We start from the raw sequence: 19711 nt of genomic DNA on the forward strand, positions 1-19711 counted from the left end.
AAAGGCTCATTAAACATAGGAAAAGAGTTGCAAACATAGTTTTAGAGCCTTTTTGTTGTTGGTCAGTTTGATCAATGAAAGATAATGTTTAAATTCGGTCATAAAAACCACAGACATAGGTCTGGAGTTTGAACATTAGGACTTATGAATGTGAAATGTAAAGCAAATTCACCACATTATGTTTTGATGTCTAGTTTTACAGTGTGTCTGATGATGTGAAGCGTAAACGGAAATATACGCTGACGCCTGTTTGTTGTTTTGAGACTCTTATTTTGAAAGAGTCATTCTCTCCTCCCGGAAGTTAAACAGCTAGAGACGGTCCCGGTGTTTTTCAGTCTGGCTTTCGGTGTTCTGATCGTCTGAACGGGTTTATTTGTTACAATAGAGCCGGTAACGGCGGACAACAGAGCAGATGTCCGCGCAGGGCGACTGTGAGTTCCTGGTGAAGCGCGCGCGCGAGCTTGTGCCGCAGGACCCATATGCAGCTAAAGCCTGGCTGATCACCGCGCGCACACTGTACCCTACTGACTTCAACATACAGGTGACACACACACTTACTCTACCCCACTGACTTCAACATGACACACACACACAGGTTTGTTTCAGTATCTTAGTGAGCATATTATAGCCTTTTTAATATATAAATTATAGACCTTTGTTTTAATATCAGGTTAATGATATTGTCTATTTAACGTTATAACCTACACCAATCCTCACAAAGACATCTGCACATCATCAGATACTAATATAAACATCTTCTGACCCGTTTATAAGCATTTTAATTAGTGAGGACCAATGCAATGTCAACACTGGTAGCTCATTTTGTTATATAATTAATAGATAATAGTTAATCATTTCACAGGAGGGCGAATATACATAGACATTAATAAAATACCAAATAAATCTGCGACCAAATTTGGAATAATATTTACAGAAAATACTTAATAATCCAGTCATATTGACTTCATTTCCAAATGGTATGCAAATCTTTGCATGTGTAATGTTATGTCTGAATGTGTGTGTGTGTGTGTGTGTGTGTGTGTGTGTGTGTGTGTGTGTGTGTGTGTGTGTGCGTGTGTGTGTGTGTGTGTGTGTGTGTGCGCGCTTTATATCTGTCATTATTCCTAAGAGTGTGTGATAGAGTAAGGTTGAGTATGGGTATGTGTTGAGTATTGGAATCATATTTACAGAAAATACATGACAAAAATCAATTCATATTGAGTTCTTCATTCATACATAAATGGTATGCATGTCTTTGCATGTGTGTGTGTGGGTGTGTTTGCACATTATATCTGTCAGCTCTGTGCACTGATGTGTGTTATGTTGAATGTGTTTTGCTCTTGTGTGCAGTATGAGATGTACAGTATTGAGCGTAATGCTGAGAGGACGACGTCTGCTGGCCGACTGCTGTACGACATGTGAGTCAAACACACACACACGCACACACACACTCTCTCTCTCTCTCCTTCACTTTAGATGTCTTTACTGCACATGTTGGCTGGCTTACGGTGCTGCTGGTTTTACCTCCTGCACAGATTCGTGAATTTCCCCGATCAGCCGGTGGTGTGGAGAGAGATTTCTGTGATCACTGCGGCCTTGAGGAACGACAGCCAGGACAAACATGCACAGTTTCTCAAAGGTGCTTTTATTTTGATTATTAATGTCATTTACTTTATTGGTATTTTATATCTTCAGTTTTCATTTAAATATTCAATTTAAATAGTTATTTTATGAATGTAAAGTTAAAAAAGAAAGTTATTTTTAAACATTTGATTTTATTTATTGATCTTACTTTTTATTTTCAGTTTTAAAATGTTTTCGCAGTTGATTTTATTTACTTTATTTATTGATTTTATTTTTTTATATTTAGTTTTTATTGAAATGTTTTCGCAGTTGATTTCATTTATTTTATTTATTGATTTTATTTTTTTTATCTGACATTTATTTATATTTGTACATTTTGATTGGGTATTTGACAGTATGACATTTTCATGCCATGTTTTATAGAATTATCACAGTATTTTAATACAGCTTTCATTTATTAGTTACACTTATTAAAATATTACAGTTTAGATAAAAAAACAAACATTTTTAACATTTATTAGTATTTATTATTAACTCAATTGAAATTTAATTATCCAAAATGTATTTATATGTTTTAGTTTTACAGTATTTGGGTATTTGACGTATATTGTGTGTGTGTGTGTTTATTTCTGTGTGTGTTCATATGTGTGGTGTGTGTGCGTGTGTAGCTGTGTTTGAGACTCTTCCTGGGCAGGTTCAGTGTAAGATGCTCCTGAAGGCCACAGAACAGTGTTTCAACACACTGGAGAAAGCAGAGATGCTGCTGCTGCTACTTAAGAGGTTCCCGGAGTCTGTGGTGCAGCACGGGGTCAGTCATACAGAAAAACACACACACACACACACACACACACACACACACACACACACACACACACACACACACACACACACACACACGCTCTATCTTACTCTCTATCATACACATTCACTCACTCCCTCAAACACACTCAATCTCACTCATTCTCTCACACGCACACACAATGATCACTTTAACTTTTCATGTTGATTATTAATTATTTTTATTCAGATTACAATTATTAAAATGTCATAATTGTACTTATAATTAGTAATTATAATTTTCTGATTCTAATTTTGCTATATAATTATCTACTTTAAAGATCTGCTATTGTTTTGTATATAACACCAGTGTATGATTGAGCAGCTTTTGCTGTTTTTATCAATGGGGTATATGCCGAAGTATGCTAATAGCACTTTGAATTTGCCATTAACCTGCGTTAAGAGCTTCCGGTCAATTGTATGCCAATGCAAAAATGCTGTTTTCTTTAAAAATCAGCGATCTCCACTGGCTGAGTGATATCTGATATAAAGTGGGTCTCAGATTGTACAAGAAGCACTGCATTAAATAACATTTCCCCCGCCATGTTTTTATAATATGAGCATTTATTTTACCCCAGTATATGAAACAGCTTTTTGTCTCGCTTTACGCTTGAGCAACTAAATGAATGCCAAAGTTTATTTAACTGAATGTATTTTAATTACATTACAACATCGATGCTGTGAAAGGAACCGTATAAAATGGAAAAAAACTCCCAATAACAGGTCAACGGAAGTTTATCAGTATGGGAAAAATACTAGCTCAGCATTTACCCTATAGTCTTATAGTCAGTCCATATTTTAATATTTAGTTTAAATGACTTTATTAATTTTAAAGTGAAATATTTACATAAATTTAATATAAATATATAAACCATATAAAATTATAAATCGATATTGACATTTTTTAACTATTTGTATTAAATTAAAAAAGTTTTCTTGGCAACTGTTTGAACTGATATATATTCTGACCTCTGACCCCTTGACCTTTCTCCCAGGTCAGTTTAGGAGAGTCTTTACTAGAGGCGGAGTCTGTGGAGGATCAGGAGACGCCCGTCAACTGTTTCAGGAAGCTGTTTGGTACACATTCATCATTTCTTTAACGTTTTATTTTAAAGTATCTTTGTGCAAAGTGTGAAAAACCTGAATTTGCTGTTGATTTTGTTTCTCAGTGTGTGACGTTCTGCCGCTGATTCTCAATAATCCAGAGATGTGTCTTCCTGTCAGTCTGCTCTATAAATACATGCACAAAGCAGCAGAGTTTTACATCTGTTACGTCACGCGGGAGCCCTCGGCGGATGGACAGATGCAGAGTGAGAGAGTCAATATATCTGTCTGTCTTTTTCATGTTGTGATTAATTGGTAAAGCTTTTACCATGGTATTACCATGGTGTTAACCTACGCTGCAAAAGAGATGACTTTAATAGGTATATTCAGTAAAAAATAACTAGTGTATATTGCTTTATTGTGTGTGCATGTAAATAACGTTAAATAAAAATGTATAAAATATTTTTTATTTAAAATGTAATAAATGTACTAATATTTAAAGGTAAATGCTATGTAATATATTTAAATAATATTTCAATTTAATTATATTTAATAATAAAAAAATAAAAAGTTTAATCATTCAAAATTTTAAATGATAATCTAAATAATAATAATTATAATAAAGTTTTTTTGTACAAAATTATTATTTAATAAATGTAATAATATTTACATTTATATACTATTTAAATTTAGTTATTTAATAATAAAAAATGTAAATGATAAATAATTTAAATGAATAATTATAATAAATACTAAATAATAATAATATAAATGTTAAATACAAAATATTAAATAAAAAATGTAAAAGGTATAATTTAATACATTTAATTATATTTAAATGTAAATATTATTTAATATAATATTTAAATTTAAAATTATTAATAATAAAGTTTAATATTAAGTAATAATTTTAATTAGGGTTCAATAAATAAAAAGGGTTAATAAGGTTCAATAGAAATATATACATAATTTAATAAATGTCATTTTTAAATGTACATAATATTTTATAATTTTTTAATTTAAATATGCTATATAATATTGAATCAGAATTTAAATTTAATAATATTTAATAATAAAAGTTTATTTATAATTTTTAAAATATTAAATAATTTTAGTTAATAGTAATAAAAAGGTTCATATATATATATATATATATATATATATATATATATATATATATATATATATATATATATATATATATATATATATATATATATATATATATATATATATATATATATATATACATTTAATAAATGTGATAATGTGTAAATGTAAATAATATTAAATATAATATTTAAACAGTATTTAAATGTAATATTTAATGATAAAAATAATTTAAATATTACATTTTTAAATATTTTTTTTTAAATAAAGTTTAAATAATAAAACATTTTTCACTGACATTTTGAAGTGCCCTCAAATCAATATTATGCATGTTCATTATAATGATATACTGAATTATTGAGTATCAGCATATGTCTGCTGTCTTTCTGTATATCTGTATAAAAACCTTGTCTGTAATTGGTCAGGCTCACAGGAAGTGGGTGGTCTGAAGTCTCCTGGGCGTGGACGGGGCCAGCGGTGTGTGATTGATGGGCTGTCAGAGAAGGCGTCAGTGGTGACAGAGCCGTGGGATAGGCTGCTGGAGATGGTGGGCGTGGTCGGCTCGCTCTGTGATTGGCAGGGAGAGAAAGGAAGCCGGTGAGGAGAATTATGCTGGAATCAGCTCTCATTCTGTGTGTGTGTATGTGTGTATGTGTGTGTGTGTGTGTGTGTGTGTGTGTGTGTGTGTGTTTGTTTGTATTGTTTGTTATGTGTGTGTGTGTGCATTATGTGTGTTTATTGTGTGTGTTATGTCTGTGTGTATATTGTGTGTGTGTGTGTGTGTGTATGTTATCTGTTATTTTCTGTGTGTGTGTCATGTGATATCAGTGTGTGTGCGCCTGCATGTGTATCTGTATATTGTGTATGTTGTCTGTTATTTCTTTGTGTGCATGTTCTGTCTGTGTGTCTCTGTGTATATTGTGTGTTAGTTATATAAGTGTGTTTGTGTCTGTGTGTGAATGTAATGTGCCAGCATGTATAGTATGTGTGTGCATGTTGTATGTCTGTTTTATGTATTTTTTTTGTGTATGTGTTTGTTGAATGTGTGTGTATGTATGTGTGTGTGCATGTTGCATGTGTCTGTATTTGTGTGTGTGTATATATATATATATATATATATATATATATATATATATATATATATATATATATATATATATATATATATATATGTTATTGTGTGTGTGTGTGTGTGTCTGTATGTATACATATATGTCTGGATGTATATGTATATTTATATACATGTGTGTGTTTTAGGTCGTACGCTGAGCTCCTGCAGCGTGTGTCAGATCTCTGCAGGTTTTTATCAGCTGCAGACACAGAGGGTTTCTCTCGCTGCTGCAGTCAGATCGTCAGCTGCTGCACACTGGTGCTGTTTCACTGCGCCTTTCACTACGTCTCCGCAGTACAGCCCTCACTCTTCCAGGGTACGTCTCTGTGTGTGTGCGTCTGTCTGAGTGTGTGTGATTGTGTGTGGACTCTGCAGGACAACCCTTACTCCTCCAGGGTACGATTCTGTGTGTGTGTGTTGTCTCTGCTGGACATACTGTATTTACAGCAGGGGGAAATCAGTGTTGAACTCACTGTCATGTTTTTTTCCTGGGAATAATATTTCTAAAGGAGCTGCTGACATGAATTGAAGCAGATTTTGGTAAAAACCCGAACAATACAAACATAAATATAACACAAGACAATCTGAGAAATGAGTTGTGTGTAATAACACTGGAATGACAGATGGAGAAAGAGATGAACTACTGAAATGGGTTTATTTTTGCTGCTGCAGCTTAAAGACGCCTCTCATATGGAGGATGAAGTCACATGCATTGCTCAGCTTTCAGCAGGTTACACTCAGACTTCAGCTGAGGGGAAAATCTTGATGCTTCTGTGGGTCTCGTCTATCAAATCTGAGCTTTATTCTGTATTTTCTATTGGATTGGCGTCAGGTGATTGGCTGGGCCATTCTACAGCTTGATTTTCTTTCTCTGAAAGCATCTGAGAGTCTCCTTGACTGTGTTTTGGATCATTGTCTTGCTGAAATGGTTCATCTTCATCCTCCTGCTAATGTAGATGTTGGACTGAAGCAGCTGATATTCATTTACACTGAGGAAGGGCAGAGGAGTGCTGAAGAACTACTGAGAGATTTCAACTGCTTTCTGGGCTTTCACTGCCCAAATACAGCTCCCTTTCTTCATTTGTTCAATACTTTTTTCCTGCTTCGCTTCAGTTTATTACACAGAACTTCATTTGTAAACTAATTCGATTTGTTTTCTTTGCATATAATGGATGTCTTTGGTTGTTGCCAACATCCGGTGAAAATTTCAAGTCAGCAGCACCATTAGAAATATAATGTCTGAGAAAAATGCTGACGTGTTCAATACTTATTTTCCCCACTGCATATAAGGAAGCACAAACATATATATAAATATATATATATATAAATAAATAAATATATATATATATATATATATATATATATATATTAAACATTTTCTCAAATATGTGCATGCATGTGTGTTTTTATATAAATATACACAGCACACACACACATGTTGGATATATTATGTCAGTGTAAACGTCCATTTTGGATTGCTCAGCACTAGTTTTTTTCTAACTGTAGTATTTGCACATGAATTTAGACATGATTTAAGGTTTAGGGCCCTGTCATACACCCGGCGCAAGGCGCGACGCAATTGTTGTTTGCTAGTTTCAGCTCGATGCAAGAGTCGTTTTGACGTTTTGCGGCACGCTGTTTAAATGGCAAATGCATTTGCGTTCATATGTGACGTTCTGTTCTAAAAAAGGAGGCGTGTTGAGGCGTGTTGCTGGCGCGTTGCTATTTTGAGAAACTATAATAGACTGTTCAACTTTAGACAAAGCCGGTCTAAAGTCCAGCGCAGAGCGCGTTAGTTGTGCGCCTCGCTTACACACTGCTTAATACACACAAGATACACAAATATCCTTACAAATGAAAAAGAATTAAAGGATTAAAATATTGCAAACATTATTATTTTCTAGCCTACATGAATATAAAAACCATACTTTCATGCCTTCTTCATCTCGGGGGGCTTTTTTAGTTTATTCATGACAATTTGCTTTTGAATAATGTTTTTATTATTAGCAGGATTATCTATTATACGAATATTTATATTTGTTTTATTAAAAACAAGCTTAGATTTGCCCACCTGTCAGGATTTAGACCATATGGGGCACAGCATGTGTATTAGGATATAACTCCTTTGACCACACTTCATTATTATTGTTCATTTATTCCTTTGCTGGAAATTAGAACTGAATTTAGAAATAGCTTTGAAACAAATCTTTGCACTTAACAAACTAAATTAATTATGTAAAGGCTAATGGATATCTGTGCGTATAACACGTTTCCTTACCCACGAGAGTGAAAGCGAAAGTAAATAATGAGGAGGCTCATCTCTCATTCTCGCGCTGCAGATGCTCTGTTTTCTCACTAGTGAAGCGTTCAGTTTAAAGTCCGCCATGTAAATAGCAAATGCACCATGGCACGGCGCAACTGACTCTTAAAGGGAATGGGAGACGAGACTCTGATTGGTTTATTCTTAAAACACACCTATAACTCATTAAGAGAATAAGCTCAACCCTGTTAGACCATGCGCCATGGCGCAAAGTGTATTTTTCCATCCTTAAAATAGCAAAAATGGATTCTGACACGCCCTTAATGCGTTTGCGCCCTGCGCTTTGCACTTTGTGCATGGACCATCAAAATAAAGCCCTTAATCTTTAATCTGAAGCAGGTTTAGTCTCCACTCATCTGTCAGGATGGTCAGACTAATGTTTGTTTGTGCGTGTGTATTGGTGTGTGTATGTTATCAGGTCACTTGTCTCTGAGTTCGGGTCCGTGGGTTCTGCTGGAGGATCTGTCCAGTGTTTACGCTGATGTAGAAGTGGAGAGAAAACACACACACAAGAAACGCAAACTGGCTGACGGACGAGAGAAGACCATGGTGAGTCTCAGAGGCCAATCATAAAAGCTTGTTCACACCAAGCACAATAACTAAAGAGGATGATGAAGATAGAGTTGTAAAAATGATTCACAGTGTTAAAGAAAAGCACAGTTTACAGTGTGTGTATGTTTGTGTGTATACTTGCATGTGTGTGTAGAGCTCTGATGATGAGGACGTGTTGGCCAAAGGCAGAGGGCGGCACATTGTGGTCAGTAAGTCGGAGATGTTGAACTGGGCCGAGACGTTGGATCATTTCCGCACGGCCAGAGAGAGCTGGGATCTGCTGCACTCACACCCGAGCCTGGAGGCCGGTCAGTCTGCTGTACACACACCAGGGCTGCGTCCCAAATCACACCCTACATCCTCATTCACTATTTACTATACTAGCCCACTAAAATACTCCACTTAAATGGACAGTTCACCCAAATCTGACAATTCTGTCATCATGTTCACCTGTTGGAGTTTCTCTCTTCTGTCAAACACAAAAGAAGATACTTAGAAAAATGTTAGAAACCTGTAACCATTGACTTGTATAGTAATCTACATATTACTGCATCGCTAAACGTAATTGAAGTACACTGTGGTCTGATGTTGAAATTCATTCAGCATGCAAACTCTCACAGTGCATTATGGGTATTGTATAGCAGTTAAGTGGGTTGTACACTCATTATTGCAGTGCACTGTGGGATTGATTGACTACTAGACGTCCACTAGGATTTCGCACACTCCTAGAAATGGTTGATCCCTCATAAGCGCATTATTTAAGGGTATAGGGGCTGATTTTCAGATATAGCCCACATCTACACACATTAAACTGCAGGACACACACACACACACACACACACACACACACACACATACACATAGTGATCATGATTATCAGACTGTGTTATTGGTTTATTCCAGAGTTTGCGAAGATCTGCTCAGCGTGGAAAACTGAGATGTGGTTGTGGTTTCGCATTTTCCTCACAGATATGATCATATATCAGGTATGAACGGGTTTGATGACTTATCGATTCATTAATGGCTCGTTTCCACTGACTGGTACATTACGGTATGGGTCACCTTTATCAGGCTTGTGTTTCCACTGCTAAAAGGGTACCAATGGTACTCTTGGTGGGTGTGGTGTACGACAGGAAATTTCAGGCAATGTCATTTTCGCTCGAGAAAATCTACAGTAAAGCTGTACAGGGCGCTCACATATCATATAAGAAGCTCTTCTCTCAAAAAAGGCGCTTTATACACACAAATACTGTATAAATGTCAATTACTAACTTTTCTATCAACATGAGTTGATTATAACTGCAGATCAATGATGTGAAATAGCGTACTGTAACATCTGTAATTATTTAAAATAAATGCAACAAATATGAACACATACAAACCCGCGGTTACAGTCTCCGATATGTTATCAATTACAGAAAAACTACGCACGGCATACATTTAGTCCATATTTAGGTTCAAAACAACATGAAACTAAGGCTTCTGCTTTGTTTTTTCGCGCTTCACTCTCGCGTTTGTCAGCTTCTGACTGGATCGGGTTCAAAAGCACGTCAATAATCAAGCGCAGGTTATTATCATCAGCTAAAGAAGTTTGTTATTTCAAATATAGACGCGCACGCGAGCGCAAACAAGACAGCGAAACCGCTCGCGCTTCAGACTGACTCGTAAAAAACTACGGGGTACACAGTAAAATCTGCTCTTCTTCTTGGCTTTGTGGCTGTTCATCAAGCTGACGACAAGGTTTGTTTGAGCCCGGGTCGACCATGGCTCGTTATTATATGTATATATTATTACTGTAATCTCTCGGCTGTGTGTTTAAAACATGGCGGTTCCTTTGTTTTCATTCTGGCTTGTTGCGTAAAACATATCTCTCTAAACCAATAGCGTTCATCTGTGCATCCAGCTCTACCTTTTGCTACCCTCTCTCGTGTTTGGTACCCTTTCGAAAGGGTACCGAAAAAGTGGTACGGTTCAGTTTGGTACGCCTTTTGACAGTGGAAATGGCCATAAACGCGTACCGAACCGTACAGTACCATACTGTACCACTCAGTGGAAACGGGCCATAATTGATTGACTAATAACTAAATGTTTCTGGAATGTTCTTATAACGTTGCTAGAAAACGCATTCTTAGAACATTAATGTAATGTGGATGAAATAACATTCTGAGAACGTTGATATAACAGAATGAAATGCTAATGCTTTTTATGTTTGCTAATGCTTTTCGCTCAGGGCTGCTGTTTATGCTAATGAGTGAGAGATGATGGGCACTAGTGGGCGGGGCTTTCCCCCTCTGATGACAACTACAAAAGGGAGAATGTCAATCAAAGTGTTTCTGCAGACAGTTTTAATCAAGTCTGATTTAAGCAAATACTATTAACTCATGTTTATCATTAAAGACTGGAGATATTTACACACGGCTGACCCACTATTGAGGTTAAATCCTGCATAAGTTTGACATAGAAAGTGACCTTTAATGTAAAAATGTGTGTGTGTGTGTGTGTGTGTTTTCCAGGGTCAGTACCGTAAGGCTCTGTCCAGTCTGGCTCTGATGTCGTCACTGCAGCTCCAGCAGAACCAGAACTCTCTGCAGAGCAGCTCCAGCCTGGAGAACCACAGAGCCGTCATCCAGCAGGCCTCCTGTCACTACGCCCTGGGGGAGTACAGGGTAACACACACACACAAACATAAAAATGCACAAGCACGCTCACACAAACACACACGCAAGCACATACATCAACAAGTGCTCAAACATGGATGCACAGACGCACACAGACATTCACTCACATAGAGATAATCACACACAAACACACAGATGCACACAGACACTCACTTATGCACACACATGCACACTCACAAACACATACTTGCACACACAAACAAATAAACACACACATCGACGAATGCACAAGCACAGTCAAACACACACAAATACACAGAAGCACATAGACTGACTTGAATACAGACAGACTGACGCACTCTCTCTCACACACACACACACACACACAGCTGATGGTGTTGTGTTCTTCAGCTGGCGTGTGAGAAGCTTCTGGAGGCCGTCGGTGGTTTAATGCCGCAGAACCAGGAGTTTGTGAAGAGCATCGATGAGCAGCGCAAACCCCGCAGCAAGACCAGGAGAGGTGAACAATACTCTCATGATAATACTCTTGCACTTATAAAAACTAGATCTGGCAACACAGATAAACACAGGCTGTAGCAGCGCCCTCTAGAGGTCAGGGATATGAGTTTATTCCACTGCATGATTATAAATAAGTTTTCATTTATAGGATTTCAAGGTTTATTTTGAACAAAATACATCAAGACATGCCTTTGTTTGTTTTGAATAAACACCCTCTAGTGGAGAACATGACACACTGCGCCTTTAACATGATCAGTATTAGTATTAAAATCCAATATTATACTCATCATCAACATAGCTTCTGTAGGAGACCACAACTCCCATGATTCCACAGTCAGTCATAGTCATCAAAATACACCTTTGTTTGTTGTGAAAACGCCCTCTAGTGGAGAAAATTACATACTGTTCCTTTAACACTGTCATTATTTCTATTAAAATGAAGTACAATGCCACACACTTATAATAACATGATCTGGCAACACAGAAGAACATGCTGCAGCAGCGCCCTCTAGAGCTCAGAGACATGACTTTAAGTGCATCATAAAAATACGTCTATGTTTGTTGTGAATAAACGCCCTCTAGTGGACAAAATGATATACTGTGCCTTTAACACTGTCAGTGTTAGTATTAAAATCAAGTCAAATAACTAAATCTGGCAACACAGACGACAGTGCCCTCTAGAGCTTAGAGACATGAATTTAAGTGCATCATCAAAATACGTCTTTGTTTGTTGTGAATACACGCCCTCTAGTGGACAAAATGACATACTGCGCCTTAAACACTGTCAGTATTAGTATTAAAATCAAGTCAAATAAATGCTTAAAATAACTAAATCTGGCAACACAGACGACAGCGCCCTCTAGAGCTCAGATGCATCAATTTAAATACATCATCAAAAAACGTCTTTGTTTGTTGTGAATACACGCCCTCTAGTGGATAATATTACACACTGCACCTTAAACACTGTAGGGTTAGTAATAAAATCAAGTCAAATAAATGCTTAAAATATCTAGATCTGGCAACACAGATGACAGCACCCTCTAGAGCTCAGAGACATGAATTTAAGTGCATAACCAAAATGCGTCTTTGTTTGTTGTGAATACACGACTCTATTGGACAAAATAACATACTGTGCCTTTAACACTGTCAGTGTTAGTATTAAAATCAAGTCAAATAACAAATGCTTAAAATAAATAGATCTGGCAACACAGACGACAGCACCCTCTAGAGCTCAAGGACATAAATGTAAATGCATCATCAAAATACGTCTATGTTTGTTGTGAATACACGCCCTCTAGTGGACAAATGACATACTGTTCCTTTAACACTGTCAGTATTAGTATTAAAATCAAGTCCAATGACACGCTTATAATAACTAGATCTGGCAACACAGAAGCACAGGCTGCAGCAGCGCCCTCTAGAGCTCAGGGACATGAATGTAAATGCATCATCAAAATATGTCTTTGTTTGTTGTGAATACACGCTCTCTAGTGGACAAAATTACACACTGCGACTTAAACACTGTTGTTAAGTGTTAATATTAAAATCAAGTTATATAAATGCTTAAAATACCTAAATCTGGCTACACAGACGACAGCGCCCTCTAGAGCTCAGAGTCTCTTTTAATTTAATTTAATTTAATTAAGTCTCTTTGAATTTAAGTGCATAACCAAAATATGGCTTTGTTTGTTGTGAATACACGCCCTCTAGTGGACAAAATGACATACTGTGCCTCCTTTAGTATTCATTAGACATTAGTTATTTACCTTAACAGGAATATGGTAATCACTCTTTCTCTCTCTCCTCTGTTGCTAGGTAATGACCTGAGGCTCGTCCCCTGCACCAGTAAATCCATCCTTCCCTTCTGTCTTCAGCTCATGCTGGCCTGTTTTAAAGTAACGCCTCTTAACATTTTAATGTGTTAGTTTGACTGCTTTTACTTCAGGATGGGTTCATAATGCGTGTGTTTCTCTTTAAGCTGAGGGCTTTCACGGACAACAGAGACGACCTGGCTCTCGGTCATGTGATCGTGCTGCTACAGTTTGATTGGCCGCAGGGTGAGAGTCTCTTCCTGAAGGCGGTGGATAAGATCTGTCAGCAGGGCAGCTTCCAGTACGAGAACTTCTTCAACTACGTCACCAGTATCCTTCAAATCTGTGTCGGAAACCAAATACATTCACCATTTTCTTCACATGACTATTGCACAAACACTTTGATTGACATTCTCTCTTTGTACGTGTCATCAGAGAGGGAAAGCCCCGCCCACTAGTACCCATCTTTCCCTTATTAGCATAAACAGCAGCCCTGAGTGAGAAGCAGCCGTCTGTCCATTAGAGTGTTTGAGTTGCTGAAGATAATGTCAGCATAGACTAAGTGGATTCTAGATGTGGAGTTTTAGATTGTGTGAGGAGTATAATAATATACTATAGATAAATTGTCCATCGTAATTATATATAAATAATTACGCTTCTTTGTACGCAAACTCTTCAAGGTTTAACAGAAGATGCTCCCATAATTTACACAAAGCATCATGGCGTGTAGGAAAAATGGATGAATTTTGTATGTTAGAAGCATCCTGATGTGTTAGTGTTTATTTATAATCAATAAATCAATATATAATCATGCTAACATTAGCTCTTAACCAGATCCCTCCACCAGACATTGACATGCTGGAAGAGTTTGCTTACCTGCGCACCACTGAAGGGGGGCGTGTCCAGCTGGAGCTGCTGCCCAATCAGGGGATGCTGATCAAGTAAGTGCGACCCCCATCAGCAGCCCGTTGGTCTCTCCCTCCTTTCCTCCTTTCTTTCTCTCCTTTTCTTTTGGACACAATGAATAAAAGCTGCGGTTTTAGTTTTAGATCGGTGACTATAAGCTGGTTTTGCTTAATGCATTTTCCTTACCCTGCTTTCTGATTGGCTCATTAGTGCTCCGGACGCTGCTTATAGCTCTCAGCTTGCATTTCTGAAGGGTTTTATCATGGGCTGTGTCTGATGTTGTGTTATCTTTTTTAAAGGAAGCACTTTGTAGTGTTGAAGGTGCATCGCTTTAAAAATACTCAGCTAGTTTATTATTGACCCACTAATATAAATCTAGCATAAATAAGCATCGTAAATCTGTAGGGGTGTATTGGATCACAGTTGATCCGTGATTCATACGAAGCACAAGCCACGGTTCAGAACACACGTGAGACATGGATTAATAAATTTTTTTCACTTGTAGATTAATCCAAAATTTGTAACCATTGCAGAGCGACCGCCTCTCGCGTCATTCAAACAGCATGTATGTTTAGGCTTTCCTGTAAAATATAATGATGATGGAAGAAGTAGTGGTGGGTTAGTGGGGATGTGGAGGGTTTCTTAGGTTATTAAAGGTGTTTTCTGTCACTACATTATAGATGATGGTAATTTGCATATGTTTATTAATCTTTCAGATTTGAATGCAGCCATTTGAAGCTGCAGAAAAAGAGATTCAGTCTTTAGCTGTTTGAGTTAGTTATGAAGTTACACACAGTCAAATAACACAGAAGTAGTGGGAGAACAGCTTATAGTTGAGATATAACCACTGATGTTTATGATACAGAATAAAATCACCGTCAGATGCATTTAACGACGCTCAAAAATGAAAGTTGTAGGCAGCAATTACATTATTTTAACCAATAGCTGGTGACAACCAGCCATCAATAATGTGCCACTGAATAAATCTTCAACAATGACACATCTAGCAATGAAATATGAAGTTTTATGAGTGAAGAACTGAATCATTTATTGAAAATGAGAGTAAAATAAATATGGGTTGTACAAATGTTAATGTTAAATTTCTACTTTTAGCATTATCAGCAACAGTATTAACAGTGAATTTTTTTTTATTCAGCTGATTATTTCTTCATTTTATTTTTATTAAATTACAGGTTCTGTATATTAAAACCAAAAGTGTCTTGCAGGGCTGTTTTTGTAATAAATGGAAAGCAAATGACGTTTGTCTCCTCCACTTATGTGCTGATCTGAAACATGGTCCAATCCAGGGGCGTCGCTAGACCCAATTTACTGGGTCACGTGCCCCAGTAAATGCATTGAGATAATTTACTTCATATGCAAGTGTATTTATTAAGAGTGGTAGTTCCGAAATAAAGACGTTATTCTCTATGTGCAACCGAACCAACGCTGGTGAAAGCAATGTGTTTAATCAAAAAGCAAACTGACGCATCTCCACGTGTGCACAGAGAACCCGTGCGACTCTCACACACACTGCTCTCCTGCTGGTGCGAGTCCCGGTAGTTAACATGCGCACCAAATAAGCAGGCTACTTGTACTTGCTACTACACCGCTCATGTGTTGTAAAACCGGCGTAACAGCCTTCTTTGTTTTGCAAGTCGACAAAGCTAAAGTTTAAACAATATGATGGTGATCTTATTAAGCATGCCTCCTGATAGACTTTTCTGTACGATGTAAAAAGTAGTGATGAGGAGTCAGGGAGGTAAAGACTTAATAAACCTAATCCTCTGCATGTGTCAAGTCTAAGACAACAGATCATTCTCTAACACATCTTTTTTTGTATTTTATTGAATTATCTATAGAATTTCATTCAAATTAAATTAATATTCATGCAAAAGACTTCTTAAATGATCTTAGCATCACTCCAGTTGTGTCTAAACAGTGTTTTCCAGTTACATTTAAGATTATTTAGAATAATTATTCTATAATAACAAGAATACTTTTATTTATAATAAATATTTATAAAAAAAAAAAAAAAAAAAAAAAAAAAAAAAAAAAATATATATATATATATATATATATATATATATATATATATATATATATATATATATATATATATATTGATGTATTTATTTATTTATTTTTTTTTTTTGAGGGGGGTATGGGAGGGGGATGTGGGGGTGCCCCAGTAGAGCTTTATGTCTAGCAATGCCCCTGGTCCAATCCGTGACTAAAAAACCATAACGTGATCTGAAACGTGAGATTTGTGATCCGTTACACCATTATAAATTTAGTATAAAAAATGAAGTGAAGCAATAACTGATGCTGTAACAGTACAGCAACACCAACTACTTCCCATATGATTCCCTCATTCTGGCAATTTGTTGTCGTTTTTTTGTTTTTTTAATATAACCCAAAATAACAAAAGCAAAATGTTGTAGGTGTGTTTATATTTCATATACAGAAAATATTCACTACAATATTTTCAGAACATTTATATCTTCAGAACCATGAACTAGTAGTTAAGGTAGAACCATGAATGCACAAAACTTCGCCTTCATCTACCAGATTAGTGTTAGGGTTCGTTTCTGGTGCTGTTTCTGATTATGCGTCAGAAATATTGACTCTCACATTATTTAAATCAAGACTCAAAACTCAAGTTGGCTTTTAATATAAATTGTATCTGCACTAGTTGTGTATACTTTTATATTTATCTTCTTTCTTGTTTTATTGCTCTTGTTTTTATTGTACAGTGTCCTTGAGTTGTCAGAAAAGCACCTTTAAATAAAATCTATTATTATTAAATAAAGATGAAACGTAGCGCTGCGTTCAAATGAAATGATGACCTCATAATGCTGACTGACCAATCACAATCCGGCTCTTCATAGTGCTGCATTAGTAAGTCAGTTGCTCAGGCTTTGTCGGAGTAAACAGTATTAAATATATAGTAGCTTTATTTTGGGAGTAAGTCCTGCTGGCGGAGCGAGGTGAGTTCAGCCCTGTTACTGGAGCTGCTGATTGAATGGTGTTTGCTGTCTGTAGGAACCCTAGCCCCGCCCTGGGGGTGGAGCTAAACACCCTGCTGCTGCCAGGGGCTCAGAAGGCTGACAGGTACCCCGCCCCATCATCAAAACCCCGCCCCCAATACCCCAGACTCCTCCCAGCCTGCTCATGCGTTTACATTCTCCTCTTTTATTTCTCTCACCGCGTTTTCATTCCGTTCAAGCATTTTTATTTTGCAAGATTGTGTTGGTGTCGTCATTCAGATCCGTTTACATTTGTGTTTTACTCTGATTCGAACGAAGAATGTTTATTGTTTGTGTTTGTTTCATTCAATTGCAGAGTTTTACATTTATGAGTGAGTGAACCTCGCAGAAAATATCAAGAAGGGTCTGGTTCATGTGTCTGATTCTCAGAATTGAAAGAAAATTAATGCAGATTTTGCGTAAAGAGAATTTTGCTTCATTTAGCTATATTAAAACATGCTAAATATTTTGTGAACGTTAAAGTATGAAGTTTTAATGCGCCTACAAATGTTAAAAATACAAAATAAGACATTTTTATCATGCAAAATATATAATGCAAAAATTAAAATAACTTATTATATTTTATAAAGTGCAGCGAGGGCAGCACGGTGGCTCAGTGGTTAGCACTGTCACCTCACAGTACGAAGGTCGCTGGTTCGAGTCCCGTCTTGGTCAGTTAGGGCTTTGTTTTAAGGTGTCTTAATATTAAATGCATTATTAATTTATTACATGTGCTTAATATTGGGTTGGGATTAGCATGTGGGTTAGGCTTAGATGCATGTAATTATCAATAATTATTTAAAATAAAGTGTTACCTTAAAAACGTTTACTACAAATTATCTTACAGTGATTGTATCATGCTAAAATGTTTGACTTAATTAAAATTCACAATTACAAATGTATTAAAACTAATATAAGCACATTTTATTAAAAACAAGACATTAGGAAAGGAAGCAGAATGTGTTTAATTGTCATATGCATAATATATAAATATGTCATATAAATTAAAGTAATACTTTGCTTTTGTTTACAGTTTTGGGGGTGATCTGTGCATTAAATGTGAGCAGAATAAATTCAACAGAAATATTTGTAATTAAATATCACATTTGTCGTTAATGAAAGCTTATAAATCCCTTAATGTCGGCCTAGTGAATGAGTGTGTATGGGTGTTTCCCAGTACTGGGTTGCAGCTGGAAGGGCATTCGCTGTGTAAAACATATGCTGGAATAGTTGGCAGTTCATTCCTCTGAAATTGAGACTATTTCGAAGGAAAATGAATGAAAAATGCTTGGTTTTAATAAATAAAATTGAGTGGGTGCCTAAAATGTTATAAAAATAAATGAATGAAAATTAAAATGTCCTTCAAAACTGCATAATTCTCTTCATAATGGAAAATCTGTATTTAATATTTAATTTTGCTTTTAAAATGAGCCAGACTTTTCTTTCTGAAGTTCACCACATCTGTTTTATTTTCCACAGTAATCGTGTGTGTGTGTGTGTGTGTGTGTGTGTGTGTGTAAATGTGGAGAAACTGCTGTTGTGAAAAGGTTTTGTTTCTTGTATGAACTCAAGTGTTTCTGTGTCCTCAGTATTATTGTGCGCTCATTTTTCTCACTCTCTGCCTGTGTGTGTTTTTATAGACATCACACTGTGACCCGAGGAATCACTAAAGGTGTGAAGGAGGATTTCCGGCTGGCGATGGAGCGTCAGGTGTCGCGGTGCGGAGAAAACCTGCTCATGGTTCTGCACCGTTTCTGCATTAATGAGAAGATCATCCTCATCCAGTCTTTACCCTGATTAACCTCATATACCTGTGTGTGTGTGTCTTTTTTACTGAAGACGTTACTGACACCATGAACCAAAATAGAGGTAGGATTTAATTTCGGTTTCAATTAGCAAACATTAAATAAAAATAATTCTGCATTTCTTTATTCTCTGCTTGTAAGAGGCAGATTACCCCATTTTGTACCATTGTAAAATATGTCATGAACTAGACTGTTTCTGTGTAAAATAATGTGTTGTTGGCAGCTCGTGATAAATAAAACTGTGTTTCTGTAAGCTGTGTGTTCCTCTAGTCTGTTTCAGGACATCTACAGGACATCTACAGGACATCTACAGGACATCTTTCAGGACATCTACAGTTGAATTATTCGTCCTCCTGTGAATATATTCAAATATTTCCCAAATGATGTTGAACAGATTCAGGAATTTTTCACAGTATTTCCTCTAATATTTTTTCTTCTGGAGAAAGTCTTATTTCTTTTATTTTGACT

General features: G+C 36.4%; 1 protein-coding gene across 1 annotated transcript; it reads left to right on the forward strand.

Moving 5' to 3' along the window:
* Positions 1 to 301: 301 nt before the first annotated feature.
* On the forward strand, positions 302 to 19496 carry ints10 (integrator complex subunit 10). Its single transcript, XM_056472631.1, has 17 exons — positions 302 to 541; positions 1351 to 1418; positions 1536 to 1639; positions 2253 to 2392; positions 3417 to 3498; positions 3591 to 3731; positions 5001 to 5172; positions 5833 to 6002; positions 8425 to 8555; positions 8713 to 8866; positions 9462 to 9544; positions 11072 to 11224; positions 11588 to 11696; positions 13511 to 13590; positions 13674 to 13836; positions 14354 to 14447; positions 19079 to 19496. Exons 1-17 carry the CDS (start codon positions 413 to 415, stop codon positions 19233 to 19235), a joined length of 2130 nt encoding a protein of 709 aa, XP_056328606.1. The 5' UTR covers positions 302 to 412; the 3' UTR covers positions 19236 to 19496.
* The last annotated feature ends 215 nt before the right edge of the window (positions 19497 to 19711 follow it).

The sequence above is a fragment of the Danio aesculapii genome, chromosome 14, assembly GCF_903798145.1.
Source record: "Danio aesculapii chromosome 14, fDanAes4.1, whole genome shotgun sequence".
NCBI classification, from domain to species: Eukaryota; Metazoa; Chordata; class Actinopteri; order Cypriniformes; family Danionidae; genus Danio; species Danio aesculapii.

What these genes read in the sequence shown, in the direction of transcription:
- ints10 (XM_056472631.1), top strand. Translation starts at nt 413, where the DNA reads ATGTCCGCGCAGGGCGACTGTGAGTTCCTGGTGAAGCGCGCGCGCGAG. An exon ending in GGCGGATGGACAGATGCAGA is followed by an intron (nt 3,732 to 5,000) that starts GTGAGAGAGTCA and finishes GTAATTGGTCAG; the next exon opens with GCTCACAGGAAGTGGGTGGT. An exon ending in ACGCCCTGGGGGAGTACAGG is followed by an intron (nt 11,225 to 11,587) that starts GTAACACACACA and finishes TGTGTTCTTCAG; the next exon opens with CTGGCGTGTGAGAAGCTTCT.